At 43.2% G+C, this 13,056-nt stretch overlaps 1 protein-coding gene across 2 annotated transcripts in view; it reads left to right on the plus strand.

Moving 5' to 3' along the window:
- Positions 1-13,056, plus strand: part of fam168a (family with sequence similarity 168 member A) — a 79,508-nt gene that overhangs the window by 45,955 nt on the left and 20,497 nt on the right. For both annotated transcript variants that reach the window (XM_052026679.1, XM_052026680.1), the window contains exon 3: positions 897-977. In XM_052026679.1, coding sequence (XP_051882639.1) covers positions 897-977 — 81 coding nt within the window. The remainder of the gene's footprint in view (positions 1-896; positions 978-13,056) is intronic.

Consider the following 13,056-nt stretch of genomic DNA (forward strand, 5'->3'; position numbering starts at 1 on the left):
TATAGGGTACGCTGGAAAATCTTTACCTGGAGAGGAGTTGCAATGTGGAGCGTGCAACCACAAGGCAAAAAATAAATGAAAAGTGAAGTAAATCTGTGTTTACCAACATGAACCTTTCAGGGAAGCTAAAGGAGAAAGGATTAGAAGAATATTTTGAGGTCATAATGAGAGGACTATGCATGAACCTGTTAAATTGGCTTGTTAAATATTGGAAACATTTTGCCATAGTGTATTTCATGTATTAGTGGGCATGTTAAGTTATAGGTGACCACTGCATTATGGCAGTGTGGGTAATGGAAATTCATCCTTATGGAATTCACAAATCACTACAAAAATCTGGGAAACGGAATAAAAATGTGCTCAAAATTTAGGTTGGGGAAAAGGTAAACAATTTTGTTTTTGCAACTTTTACTTCTTGATGCATGCGCACGTGGCTTTGTAACATAAACTCATTGACCTTTGTCTAGGAACACAACGTCCCTCTAACGCAGCGTTCACCTGTATTGATTTGTAATGATTACATCTTGTGTTGGGGATATTGGTTGCAAGCAAAGATGTAACTTATTAGAATCACAATCTATTTCTCTTCTGTACTGTGCCATAGACCCTAACCTGAGTCAAAAGCAAGACGTTGCATCTTTGTTCTGGAGCCTTCAGCTAGATTGGGTATCTATGAAAAATTCATGTACTCAAATATGGGATGCACTCCCTTTTATAATTACTAGTATTAGTATAAATGCTGCCTGTGGACAACCATTAAAATCTAACTAGGGAAACACTGAATTTTGATGTGTTGTTTGGTGAAGGATATCTTAATATATGCTTGTTAATAGTGCTTTTGTTTTAATTTTGAGCATATTCTATTACTTGACATTGTGTTCTGTTTCATTGTCCAGGTTATCCTGCAGGTTACCCTACAACTGCACCAGCCTATACTGCTAATATGTATGCTAGTGGCAGTCCTGGATATCCTCCAGGTAAGCTTTGAACTTTTTATTCCCCCCATACTCATTGAATTTTAAATGATAAGCTGACGTTCATTGTTCGTTGCAGATTCAGGTAATTACATTTTTTGACAACTTATCCAGAATTCAGACATTTTCTAATGGAAGAAAGTAATGGAAAGGATATTCCTAGACCTAGCTCACTCCCCACAGTCCCTACAATCCACCCTCATTTGCTTGGTATGGATGCAGAGGGCTAGTGTTGCTGATCCTCCACATCCTGGAGTTGGGCAACAAGATCTCAGTGGCAGCTAGGCCTTGAGTGTTATACAGAGGAGATGCTGCCCCTGGAATGCCCTGGCAGTCTGTCAGAAAACAAAGCCTGTTCTAAAATTCTGATGTTTAAACACGTTGGAAATTATCAAACTAGATATAAACAATTTAAAAATTTCAAACCAAAACGTTAGTGAATGTGCACACTCACAAATATCCATAAACATTAAACTGAAGGAAAGATGTTTCATTTCCTAAAGTGCAGGTTAAGAATCCCCATTGAAATAAATGGGGTCTTTAATCCTTTTCCAGCTATGTCTTGGCACAGGATTAGAGACTAATTCCCTGGCATAATGGAGGCATAGAAAGTGACACTTGCGTGGTTTATGTCATTCAGTAAGTCTTGGACTTGCAAGGAGTCTGTAAGTCAAGAACTATTGGAATGGTCAAACATTGGGTAGTTACCTTAGATTTGCCTGCCACGACTACAGGAGTCACTTTATAACTTCGATTTTCCTTTTTCCCCTTCCATTGAATGGAAGCTTGGATATAAAGGAAACTGACAAAGAACGGATTGAGAATGAAAAGAAATATCCAGGTTGGAAAAATGGTGGTGGGGGGTGGGTGTGGAATGGAGGAGGGAACATGGATTCAACAAAGAAATTGTTTGCATAAAAAGAAGGAACCGAAGCTGGGATAGGCCATTTAATCTGTCGCACCTACTTTGTTGTTCAATAAAATCATGCTGATCTTTTACCTAAACACCTTCCTGTATGAATACCATGTCCCTTGTTCCCTCAGTTTCCAGAAATCTATTGATATTAGCATGGAGTTTAGCAAAGATTTTGACAAAGACCCACATGACATGTAATCAAAAATGGATGGTGGTAAATGGATTCAAAATTTGCTTAATGACAGGAAGCAAAAGGTTGTGTGTTTTTGTGGCAGGAAGACTTACCAATTATGTTCAGTTAGGCACAATATTTAGTATCTTGCTTTTTGTAACATAAGTGATTTATACTTAAACATAAGATGTATGATAGGGAGCTACAGAAAATTTCATTAAGCATGTTCATAGATAAGTAAAGGGAAGAAGACTAATGAAGGCAAATTTGGGTTCCTTACAGACAGAATTTATAATGGGAAATTAAGGAAATAGCAGAGGAATTTAAACAATTACTTTGTCTGAGGACAGAAACTTGGCCAGTTATAATAGTGAATCAAGAGTCCAGCAAGAATGAGGAACTGAGGGAACTAAATAGCTAGGCAAAAAAATGGTACTAGAGAAGTTGGTAAACTTAAGCTCACAAATCCCAAGGACCTGATGACCTACACCAGAGTTTTGAAAGGGGTGGCTTCGGACATGGTAGATGCTCTGGTTGTCATCTTTCAGGGTTCTATACATAGTCTTTTGAGGGTAGCAAATGTGATCCTACTACTTAAATGGAGGGAGAAGGAAAATGGAGAACTAACCTGTTAGCCAAAGATCAGTGATGGGGAAAATGTTTGAATTTATATTGAAATATTTGATAACAATACTCTAACAAAAGGATTGTGCAGAGGCAACCTAGATTAATGAGGGGAAATCACATTTGACTAAACTGCTGGAACTCTGAGGTTGTGATGTAGAATGAGGAGCATGGATAGAGGAACTGTACCCATTAGTGGAGGGGTCAAAAACTAGACACAGAATGAAGCTGATTGGCAAATTAACCAAAAGTGACAAGATGAAAAAAGTTTTAAACTGTAAGCAGTTGGGATATGGAATGCACTACAAAGGCTGGAGATAGAGGCAATTTATTGTAGTATTAAAGCAAGAGTTGGATAAGTATCTGAAATTACAGAATGTAGAGCTATGGGAGAAGGTAGGGAATGAGATGTTGATCCCTTCTACATTGAGCAAGTATTGGCTGGGCTGGTTGAATGGCTGCCTCCTGTGCTGTAGCCATTCACACATTTGATGTGAGAATAATTGAGGCATAACATTCAGTAAAGAGTTCAAATAAAAAACCGGGAGATGGGATGTAAAGACATTGAAGATTAACTGAAAGTGTATGGATTTGAAAACTTGGACCTGAATATTAATGTGACTCAGGCATGTCCAATGCCCTTGTAATCCATGACCTATTGGTCACTTTAAATGAAGTTGGAGAAAGTTATTGATAAAATAAAATTCTCAGTAATCACTCCATCTCTCTCACTAACCCCTCCCCCCAAACCAAAAAACATGGTGTAACTAAATGCAGATAGTTCTGCTATAATACAAAAGTTATGTTCCTAAGAAACCTTGCATTCCTAAGGAAGTTGCATTATAGCAAAACAGTCTGTAGTTGTGCCATAACCAATGTGGCTCATGTAATGCAAATGGTGTTCCCTAATCCATTAATCACATTACTGCCAATTCTCATTATGGAAACACATGTTATAGCATAACTATCTACACAAATAATATTAGAGTGGAAGTTTCATTGGTTTAACCCTAGAATCTCTGGTTTTGACCTATTGAGCTGTCTCCTGGCGATTGCCAATGGTTCTGAATGGAACTGGCAGTTGGTCTTGATCTTTGTACAAGCACTGTTAAGCTTGAAGTTCAGGATTTGACAAATTTGGGAGTCTGTCAGTTTGCATTGCTCGTGGACTCTGGAGAATCACCTCTTGAATCTATTGACATCACCCCAGGACTCATTGATTTTAGTGGGAATTGTAAAGCAAAGGATTAACGGGCTACTCTGAGATGCATTTATTTTGTTTCAATTATATTTGTTTTTTGGGTGTTTTTCATAACTTCATCTCCACCTTTTACCAGCTCTCAAAACTTTTGAGGTGGTATTTTGTGGGGAGACTCTCCTCGCTTCACAGCATCTAAAACACACTTGTTGAATTCCAATATATGAAAGGCCAATGAAATGGACCCACTACGCCTGAACTAAGTAGAAGGGGGTGTGGGGCAGGGGCAGAATGGGATGAGGTGTCTCTTGATGGCTGCTTGAAATGGTGGGATCTCACCCATTGTTTCCCCAAGCTGATAGTTCTACCAAGAAAAAATCTTTGTTTATTTTAAGTTAAATGAGACCTTGATGGAGAATAATTTCAGAAAAATTGAATTTGTCTATAGTATAATGTAGTTGTGAATTTAAGAAATAGAATATTATTATCAAGTGACACTTGCTGTCAGCCTCTCGTGTGAATGCTTTATGAAAGTTTCATTTGAAGTACTTTATCCTGATGTGGGTGTATTAGACTTTTGTACTCTGCAGGCTCTTGTTTGCTTGCAAATCCTGATTATACTCTAACTTGTTTACCTTTAAACTGTAAGAGATGCACCTTTGTTCACAATTCTTGGTTTCCAGCAAACACTGAATATTCAGGAAACATAGCTATTTCCTTTATCATATTTATTCAGTGAACTATAATGCCAATTCAGATTGCTTTATGAAAATTGTAGTGTGTTGCACTTCAAATGTTAAGTAAATCTGCATCTCAATTTCACCTAAATGAAACCATTGACAGTAGCAGTGGGCTATCCCATATTATAGTGGATTTCCCAAGCATATTTGCATATTTGAGTGTTATATATAGATATCTAACAGTAATTTGAGCATGTTCTAGAATTTCTGGCTAGCTTTTAGCTTCCAAGCTACCAATTTATTTGAAGAAAATCCTATTGTCATACCATGATAACATGTTGGTACTACTGATTTGAGTTTTTGGACTGCATTTACAAACAGTGTTATCAGTACATTGAGCTTAACTGCACCTGTTTTCTGTATGCCTTTTCATGTGCTGAAGATGATTTTAGTGTATTCATGTACACAATCTTCACTGTCTTGAGAGGCTTCCATTACCAAAGCATCTTCATTATCCCCATAGTTTTGCTTTATTTTATTGAAATTGCTAATGACCTATTCTTGAATTAAATTATGTACTGATTTGTTAAACCTGTGAAAAGCTTATTGGTGTAACTTTTGGTGCCTGCCTTTTAATTTTTGCTAATATTTGCAGATTATGTATTTTGAGTTGCGCTAATTTAAGTTGAATGAGTACAATGGTGGTTGAAGGGCATGCAATATTCCAAATCTTGTACAGCAAGATCAATCTAATCATTCCCTCCCATATACCCCTCCATTTTTCTATCATCCATGTGCCTAAGAGTCTCAAATGTATCTGCCTCTACCAGCATTCCTGGCAGTGCATTCTATGCACCCACCGCTGTTACAAAAAAAAACTTGCCTCTATTCCACACACCACCTCCCTCCACTCCACATCCCCCCCACCCCAATGTTAGCCATTTCTGCCCTGGGAAAAAGGTCTCTGGCTGTCCACTCTATCTATGCATCTTGTACAGCTATCAGGTCACCTCTCATCCTCTGTTCCAAAGAGAAAAGCCCTAGCTCACTCAACCTATCCTCAAAGATATGCTGTCCAATCCAGGTAGCATCCTGGTAAATCTCTTCTGCACCTTTTCTAAAGCTTCCACATCCTTCCTATAGTGAGGCAACCAGAACTGAACACAGTATTCCAAGTGTGGTTTAACCAGGGTTTTAGAGCAGCAACATTACCTCACGGTTCTTGAACTCAATCCCCTGACTAATGAAGGCCAACACTCCCTACACTTTCTTAACAACCCTATCAACTTGCGTGGCAACTTTGAGGGATCTATGGACTTAAAGATCCCTCTGTTCCTCCACACTAAGAATCCTGCCATTAACCCTATTCTGCCTTCAAATTCAACCTCCCAAAGTGAATCGCTTCACACTTTTCTGGATTGAACTCCATCTGCCACTTAGCCCAGCTTTGCATCCTATGTCCTGCTGTAACCCTTGGCAATCTTCCACACTATCCACAACACCACCAACCTTCGTGTTACCTGCAAACTTACTAACCCATCCTTCTACTTCCTCATCCAAATCATTTATAAAAATTGCAAAGATCAGGAGTCCCAGAACAGATCCCTGCGGAACACCACTGGTCACAGACCTCCAGTCATCTACAACCATCCTCTGCCTTCTATGGGCAAGCCAATTCTGAATCCACACAGCCAAGTTGCCCTGGCCTTCCGCATGAGCCTATCATGGGGAACTTATCAAATGCATTACTAAAGTCCGTATACACAACATCCACTGCTCTACCCTCAGTGTTTTGTCATATCCTCAAGAATTCAATCAGGCTTGTGAGGCATGACCTACCCCTTAAAGCCATGCTCACTTTCCTGAATCAGACTATGCTTCTCCAAATGCTCATAAATCCTTTCCCCACAATGATTTGCCCAGCACTGAAGTAAGATTCACTGGTCTATAATTCCCAGGGTTATCCCTACTTCCTTCCTTAAACAAAGGAACATTTGCCAACCTCCAATCATCTGACACTACTCCTGTGGCCAGTAAGGGTGCAAAGATCATCACCTAGGGCTCAGACATCTCTTCCCTTGCTTCCCATAGTATCCGGAGATGCATCTAGTCTGGCCCCAGGGACTTATCTGTTGTAATGTTTTTCAAAATTTCCAGCACATCCTCCTCAACATTAACATGTTCTGGCTTATCAGCTTGTTTTATGTTGTCCTCTCAAACGTCAAGGTCCCTCACAGGTGAACACTGAAGCAAAGTATACATTAAACACCTCACCTACCTCCTATGACTCAGGCACATGTTTCCTCTTCAATCCCTAATTGGTCCTTCCTTCACTTGAGTCATCTTCCTGTTCTTCACATATGAGTAGAATGCCTTGGGGTTTTGCTTAATCCTACTTGCCAAGGCCTTCTCATGCCCCCTTCTAGTTCTCCTAAGCTCCTTCTTGGCTACCTTTAACTCTCTAGAGTCCTGTCTGATCCTTGCATCCTTAAACTTAAGCTTCTTTCTTCCTCTTCACTAGATATTCGACACCTCTTGTCAACCATGGTTCCTTTACCCTCCCATCCTTTTCCTGCCTCAATGGGACAAACCTATCCAGAACCCCATGCAAGTGATCTTACAAGAACCTTCACGTTTCCATTGTGCATTTCCCTGAATACAAGTGTTGCCAATTTACATTCCCAAGCCCCTACCTAATAGCATCATGATTCCCCCTCTAATTAAATACTTTCCCATACTGTCTGTTTCTGTCCCTCTCCAAGACAAGGGTAAAGGTTGAAGTTGTGGTCACCGTCTCTGAAATGCTCACTGAGATCTTGACACCTGACCAGGTTCATTGCCTAGTACCAGATCCAGCATGGTGACTCCTCTAGTCAGCCTGTCTATATAGTCATAGAATCATAGAACAGTACAGCACAATACAGGCCCTTCGTCCCACAATGTTGTGCTGACCTTCAAACCTCACCTAAGACTATCTAACCCCTTCCTCCCACATATCCATCTATTTTAAATTCCTCCATATGCTTATCTAGCAATCTCTTGAATTTGACCAATGTACCTGCCTCCACCACTGCCCCAAGCAGTGCATTCCATGCCCCAACCACACTCTGGGTAAAAAAAACCTCCCTCTGATATCTCCTTTGAACTTCCCACCCATTACTTTAAAGCCATGCCCTCTTGTATTGAGCATTGATACCCTGGGAAAGAGGTGCTGGCTGTCTACTCTATTCCCCTTATTTTGTATACCTCTATCATGTCTCCTCTCATCCTCCTCCTCTCCAAAGAGTAAAGCCCTAGCTCCCTTAGTCTCTCCTCATAATGCATACTCTAAACCAGGCAGCATCCTAGTAAATCTGCTTTGCACCCTTTCCAGCACTTGCACCTCCTTCCTATAATGAGGTGACCAGAACTGGACACAGTACTCTAAGTGTGGTCTAACCAGAGTTTTGTAGAGCTGCATCATTACCTCACAGCTCTTAAACTCGATCCCACGACTTATGAATGCTAACATCCCATAAGCTTTCTTAACTACCCTATCCACCTGTGAGGCAACTTTCAGGGATCTGTTGATATGAACCCCCGCCTCACACTTCTCCAGCTTGAACTCCATCTGCTACTTCTCAGCCCAGCTCTGCAATGTCCTTCTGCAATCTTTGACAATCCTTTACACTATCCACAACATCACTAACCTTTGTCATCTGCAAACTTGCCAACCCATCCTTCTACCCCCTCATCCAAGTCATTAATAAAAATTACAAAAAAGCAGAGGTCCCAGAACTGATCCTTGTGGGACACCGCTAGTCACAGCCCTCCAATCTGAATGCACTCCTTCCACCACAACCCTCTGCTTTCTACAGGCAAGCCAATTCTGAATCCACATGGCCCAGCTTCCCTGGATCCCATGCCCTCTGACCTTCTGAAGAAGCCTACCATGTGGAACCTTGTCAAATGCCTTACTGAAATCCATGTAGACCACATCTACTGTAATACCCTCAATCTTCCTGATCACCACTTCAAAGAACCCTATCAGGCTTGTGAGACATGATCTGCCCTTCACAAAGCCATGCTGACTGTCCCTGATCAGACCATGATTTAAATGCCCATTGATCCTATATCTAAGAATCCTTTCCAACAGCTTGCCCACCACAGACATAAGTGGTCTATAAATCCCTTGACTATCCCTACTTCCTTTTTTGAATAAGGGGACAACATTTGCCACCCTCCAATCCTCTGGTACCACTCCCCTGGACAACGAGGACTCAAAGATCCTAGCCGATGGTTCAGCAATCTCCTCCTTGCCTCGGAGCAGTCTGGGGAATATTTTGTCAGGCCCCGGGGACTTATGTCCTAATATTTTCTAACAGCTCCAGCACATCCTCCCTCTTTCTATCTACATGCTCTAGAACATTGTCCTTACCAACACTGTCCTCTGTGTCATCAAGGCCCCTCTCCTTGGTGAACACCCACTTCCACAGCTTCCAGGCACATCTTCCCACCTTTGCCTCTAGTCAGTCCTACCTTTACTCTCGTTGTCCTTCTGCTCTTCAGATAAGTGAAAAAAGCCTTGGGATTTTCCTTAACCCTACTTGCCAAGGCCTTTTCATGTCCCCTTGCTCTCCTCAGCCCCTTCTTAAGTTCCTTCCTTGCTACCTTATATTCCTCAAGAGACCCATCTGATCCTTGTTGCTGCCACCTTCTTAACTAGATGTTCCACCTCTTATCACCCATGGTTCCTTCACCCTGCCATTCCTTCTCTGCCTCACCGGGACAAATTTATCTCTAACATCCTGCAAGAGATCCCTGAACATCAACCACATCTCCATAGTACACTTCCCTTCAAAAATGTCATCCCAATTTACACTCAAGTTCTAGCCTTATAGCTCATAATTTGCCCTTCCCCAATTAAATATCTTCCAGTCCTCTTCGCTCCTATCCTTGTCCAGTTAGGTAGCAGTGGTCACTGTCCCCCAAATGCTCACCCACAGAGATCCGTCACCTGACCCGGTTCATTACCTAATACTAGATCTAATACGGCGTTCCCTCCAGTTGGCCTGTCAACATACTGTGACAGGAATCTGTCCTGGACACACAAACTCTGCCCTGTCTAAACCTTTGGTGCTAAGCAGGTGCCAATCAATATTTGGGAAGTTGCAGTCTCCCATGATAACAACCCTGTTATTCTTGCATCTTTCCAAAAATCTGCCTCCCAATCTGCTCAGTGTCCTTGCTGCTACTGGGGGTGGGGCTATAGAATACTCCCAGTAGAGTAACTCCTTTCTTGTTCTTAACTTCCACCCATACTGACTCTAGAGAGGATCCTGCTACATTATCCACCCTTTCTGCAGCTGTAATAGTATCCCTGACCAGTAATGCCACCCCTCCTCTTCCCCCCCCCCCCACCCCCATCCCTTTTAAAACACTGAAATCTGAGAATATTCAGTATCCATTCCTGCCCTGGTGACAGCCAAGTCTCTGCAAGAGCCACAATATCATAGTTCCATATATTTATCCAAGCTCTTAGTTCATCACCTTTATTCCTGATACTTGCATTTAAGTAAATGCACTTTAGCCCATCCACCTTACTACTTTTATACCCTATACTCTGCTTCTCCTTCCTCAAAGCCCCTCTGTGTTAGATCTGACTTTACTACTTCCACTGATCTACCCCTCTGGTTCCCATCCCCCTCACAAACTAGTTTAAACCCTCCCAATCCATGCTAGCAAACCTGCCTGCAAGGATATTGGTCCTCCTCGAGTTCAGGTGTAACCCATCCATTCTGTACAGGTCCCACCTTCCCCAGAAGAGATCCCAGTGATCCAAAAATCTAAAACCTTAGCCCTGCATCAACTCCTCAGCCACGCATTCGTCTGCCATCTCCTCCTATTCTTACCTTCACTATCACATGGCACTGGCAGCAATCCTGAGATTGCTACCCTTGAGGTCCTGTTCTTCAGCCTTCTGCCTAGCTCCCTAAACTCACTCTGCAGGACCTCATCCCTCTTTCTACCTATGTCATTGGTACCAACATGTACCATGACTTCTGGCTGCTTTCCCTCCTGCTCAAGAATGCTGTGGACCCTCTCAGACACATCCTGGACCCTGGCATTTGCAAGGCAACATACCATCCTGGATTCTCACTCATGTCCACACAACCTCCTGTCCGTTCCTGACCATCGAGTTCCCTATCACTACTGCCCTCCTCTTCTCCTCCCTTCCCTTCTGAGCAGCAGGACCAGTGCCAGGGACGGCTTCTGCTGCTTAATCCCTGTAGGTCATCCCCCTCAACAGCATCCAAAGCAGAATACCTGTTACTGAGGGGAACAGCTTCCAGGGTCCTCTGCACTGTCTCCCTGTTCCCCCTTCTCTCCTCTCTGACAGTCGCCCATCTCTCTGCCTCCTGGACCCTAGAAGTACCTGCTTTAGTGGGGGTGGTGAATGCCTCCTGATGCATAGCATCTACATCTCTCTCCCTGATGCTCCAGTGTTTGAAGCTGCGACTCCAGCTCATCAATTCTGAGCCAACATTCCTCCAGCCTCATGCACTTACTGCAGATATGGTCACCGTGCACCACAGCAAGGTCCACTAGCTCCCACATCATGCAGCTGCAGCACATTGTCATGCCCTCCATCTGAACTAGTTTTTTCCCCTACCTAGCTGTAGTCTACTTAAAATTTATAATAACAGTAAACCTTACCCTTACCAGCTACTCACCAGTGTTGTTGCAAATGGCCTCCACCTCTTGATGCCAAAGAGAGTGCTAGATAAGTGGATCCCACCTCACCCCATTACTACCAAAGCCCAATCACTCCACTCCTTGCTGGATATGGTCTTTTTAAACTGCTTGAGCGCTACCCACTTACGTCACACGCCTACGCAGTCTCCTCCCCATCCAAACCTTTTGCGCTAAGGAGGTGCCAGTCAATTATTTGGGGAAGTTGAAATCACCCATGACAACAACCCTGTTATTTTTGCACCTTTCCAAAATTTGCCTTCCAATCTGTTCCTCAGTGTCTCTGGTATTGGTGGTGGGTGTCTATAGAATACTCCAAATAGTATGATCACTCCCTTCCTGTTTCTGACCTCCACCCACACTGACTCAGTAGACGATCCCTCCAAGACGTCTTCCCTTTCTGCAGCTGTGATACTATCCCTGATTAGCAATGCCACTCCCCCACCTCTTACCTCCCTCCCTGTCCCTTTTGAAACATTTAAACCCCAGAATATCCAGCAGCCATTCTTGCCCTTGTGACAGCCAAGTCTCTGTAATGGCCACGACAACATAGTTCCATTTACTGACCCATGCTCTAAGTTCATCACCCTTGTTCCTGATACTTCTCGCATTAGAACAGACACTTCTATCTATCCAACTGACTGAAATTTTGCCCTATCAACTGCCTATCCTTCCTCAGTCTCACTGCACACTGCATCAACCTATACATCAACTGCCCCATCCTCCGACCTATCACTCAAGTTCCCATCCCCCTGCCAAACTAGTTTAAACCTTCTGCAACAGCTCTAGGAAACCTGCCCGCAAGGACATTGTTCCCCTTCCAATTCAGGTGTAACCTGTCCCTTGCGTACAGGTCATACCTTCCCCGGATGAGATACCAGTGATCCACAAGTCTGAAACCCCACCCCATGCACCAATTTCTCAGCCACACATTCATCTGCCAAATCAACCTATTCTTACCCTCACTGGCACAGGCAGCAATCCAGAGATTACTACCCTTGAGGTCCTGTTTTTCAGCTTCCTATCTAGTTCTCCATATTCACTTTTCAGGACCTCATCCTTTTTCCTACCTATGTCATTGGTACCAATGTGTACCACGACTTCTGGCTGCTCACACTCCCCCTTTAGGAATGCTGTGGACCTGATCTGAGATGCCCCTGGCACATGGGATGCAACATACCATCCGGGAATCTCTTTTACATCCACAGAATCTGCTATCTGCTCCCCTAACTATAGAGTCCCCTATCACTATTGCTCCCCCCACCCCACCCCAGTCTCGATGCCAGAGACCTGACCGCTGCGGCTTTCCTCTGGTAGGTTGTCCCCCTGTTAGAGGGGGACAGCAACGGGTACTCTACATTATACCTGCCTCCTGCAACTTAGGTGTGGCTGCCTCCCTGTAGCTCTTATCTATCACCTCCTCATTCTCCTATAAGAGCTGAAGGTCATCCAGCTGCAGCTCCAGTTCCCTAATGTGGTCTGTAAGGAGCTGGATGCACCTCCCACAAGTGTAGTTATCAGGGAGACTTCAGATCTCCCACATTTGGCAGGAAGGATACACCACTGACCCCGGATCCATTGTCACTATTTTAGCTAGGCACTAATAGACAAAATCTTACCGGAAACTTGCCTCGGGTGCTTCTTGCTGAAGCTTCTTGAGCCAAAGCTTCTGCTCCCCATACTAACACTGGTCCACTCCAAAATGGCCACTCTGCTTGACCCTACCTTTGTATTGGTTGTTGCCAGTTGGCTAATTTCCC

The sequence above is a fragment of the Pristis pectinata genome, chromosome 11, assembly GCF_009764475.1.
Source record: "Pristis pectinata isolate sPriPec2 chromosome 11, sPriPec2.1.pri, whole genome shotgun sequence".
Lineage (NCBI taxonomy): Eukaryota > Metazoa > Chordata > Chondrichthyes > Rhinopristiformes > Pristidae > Pristis > Pristis pectinata.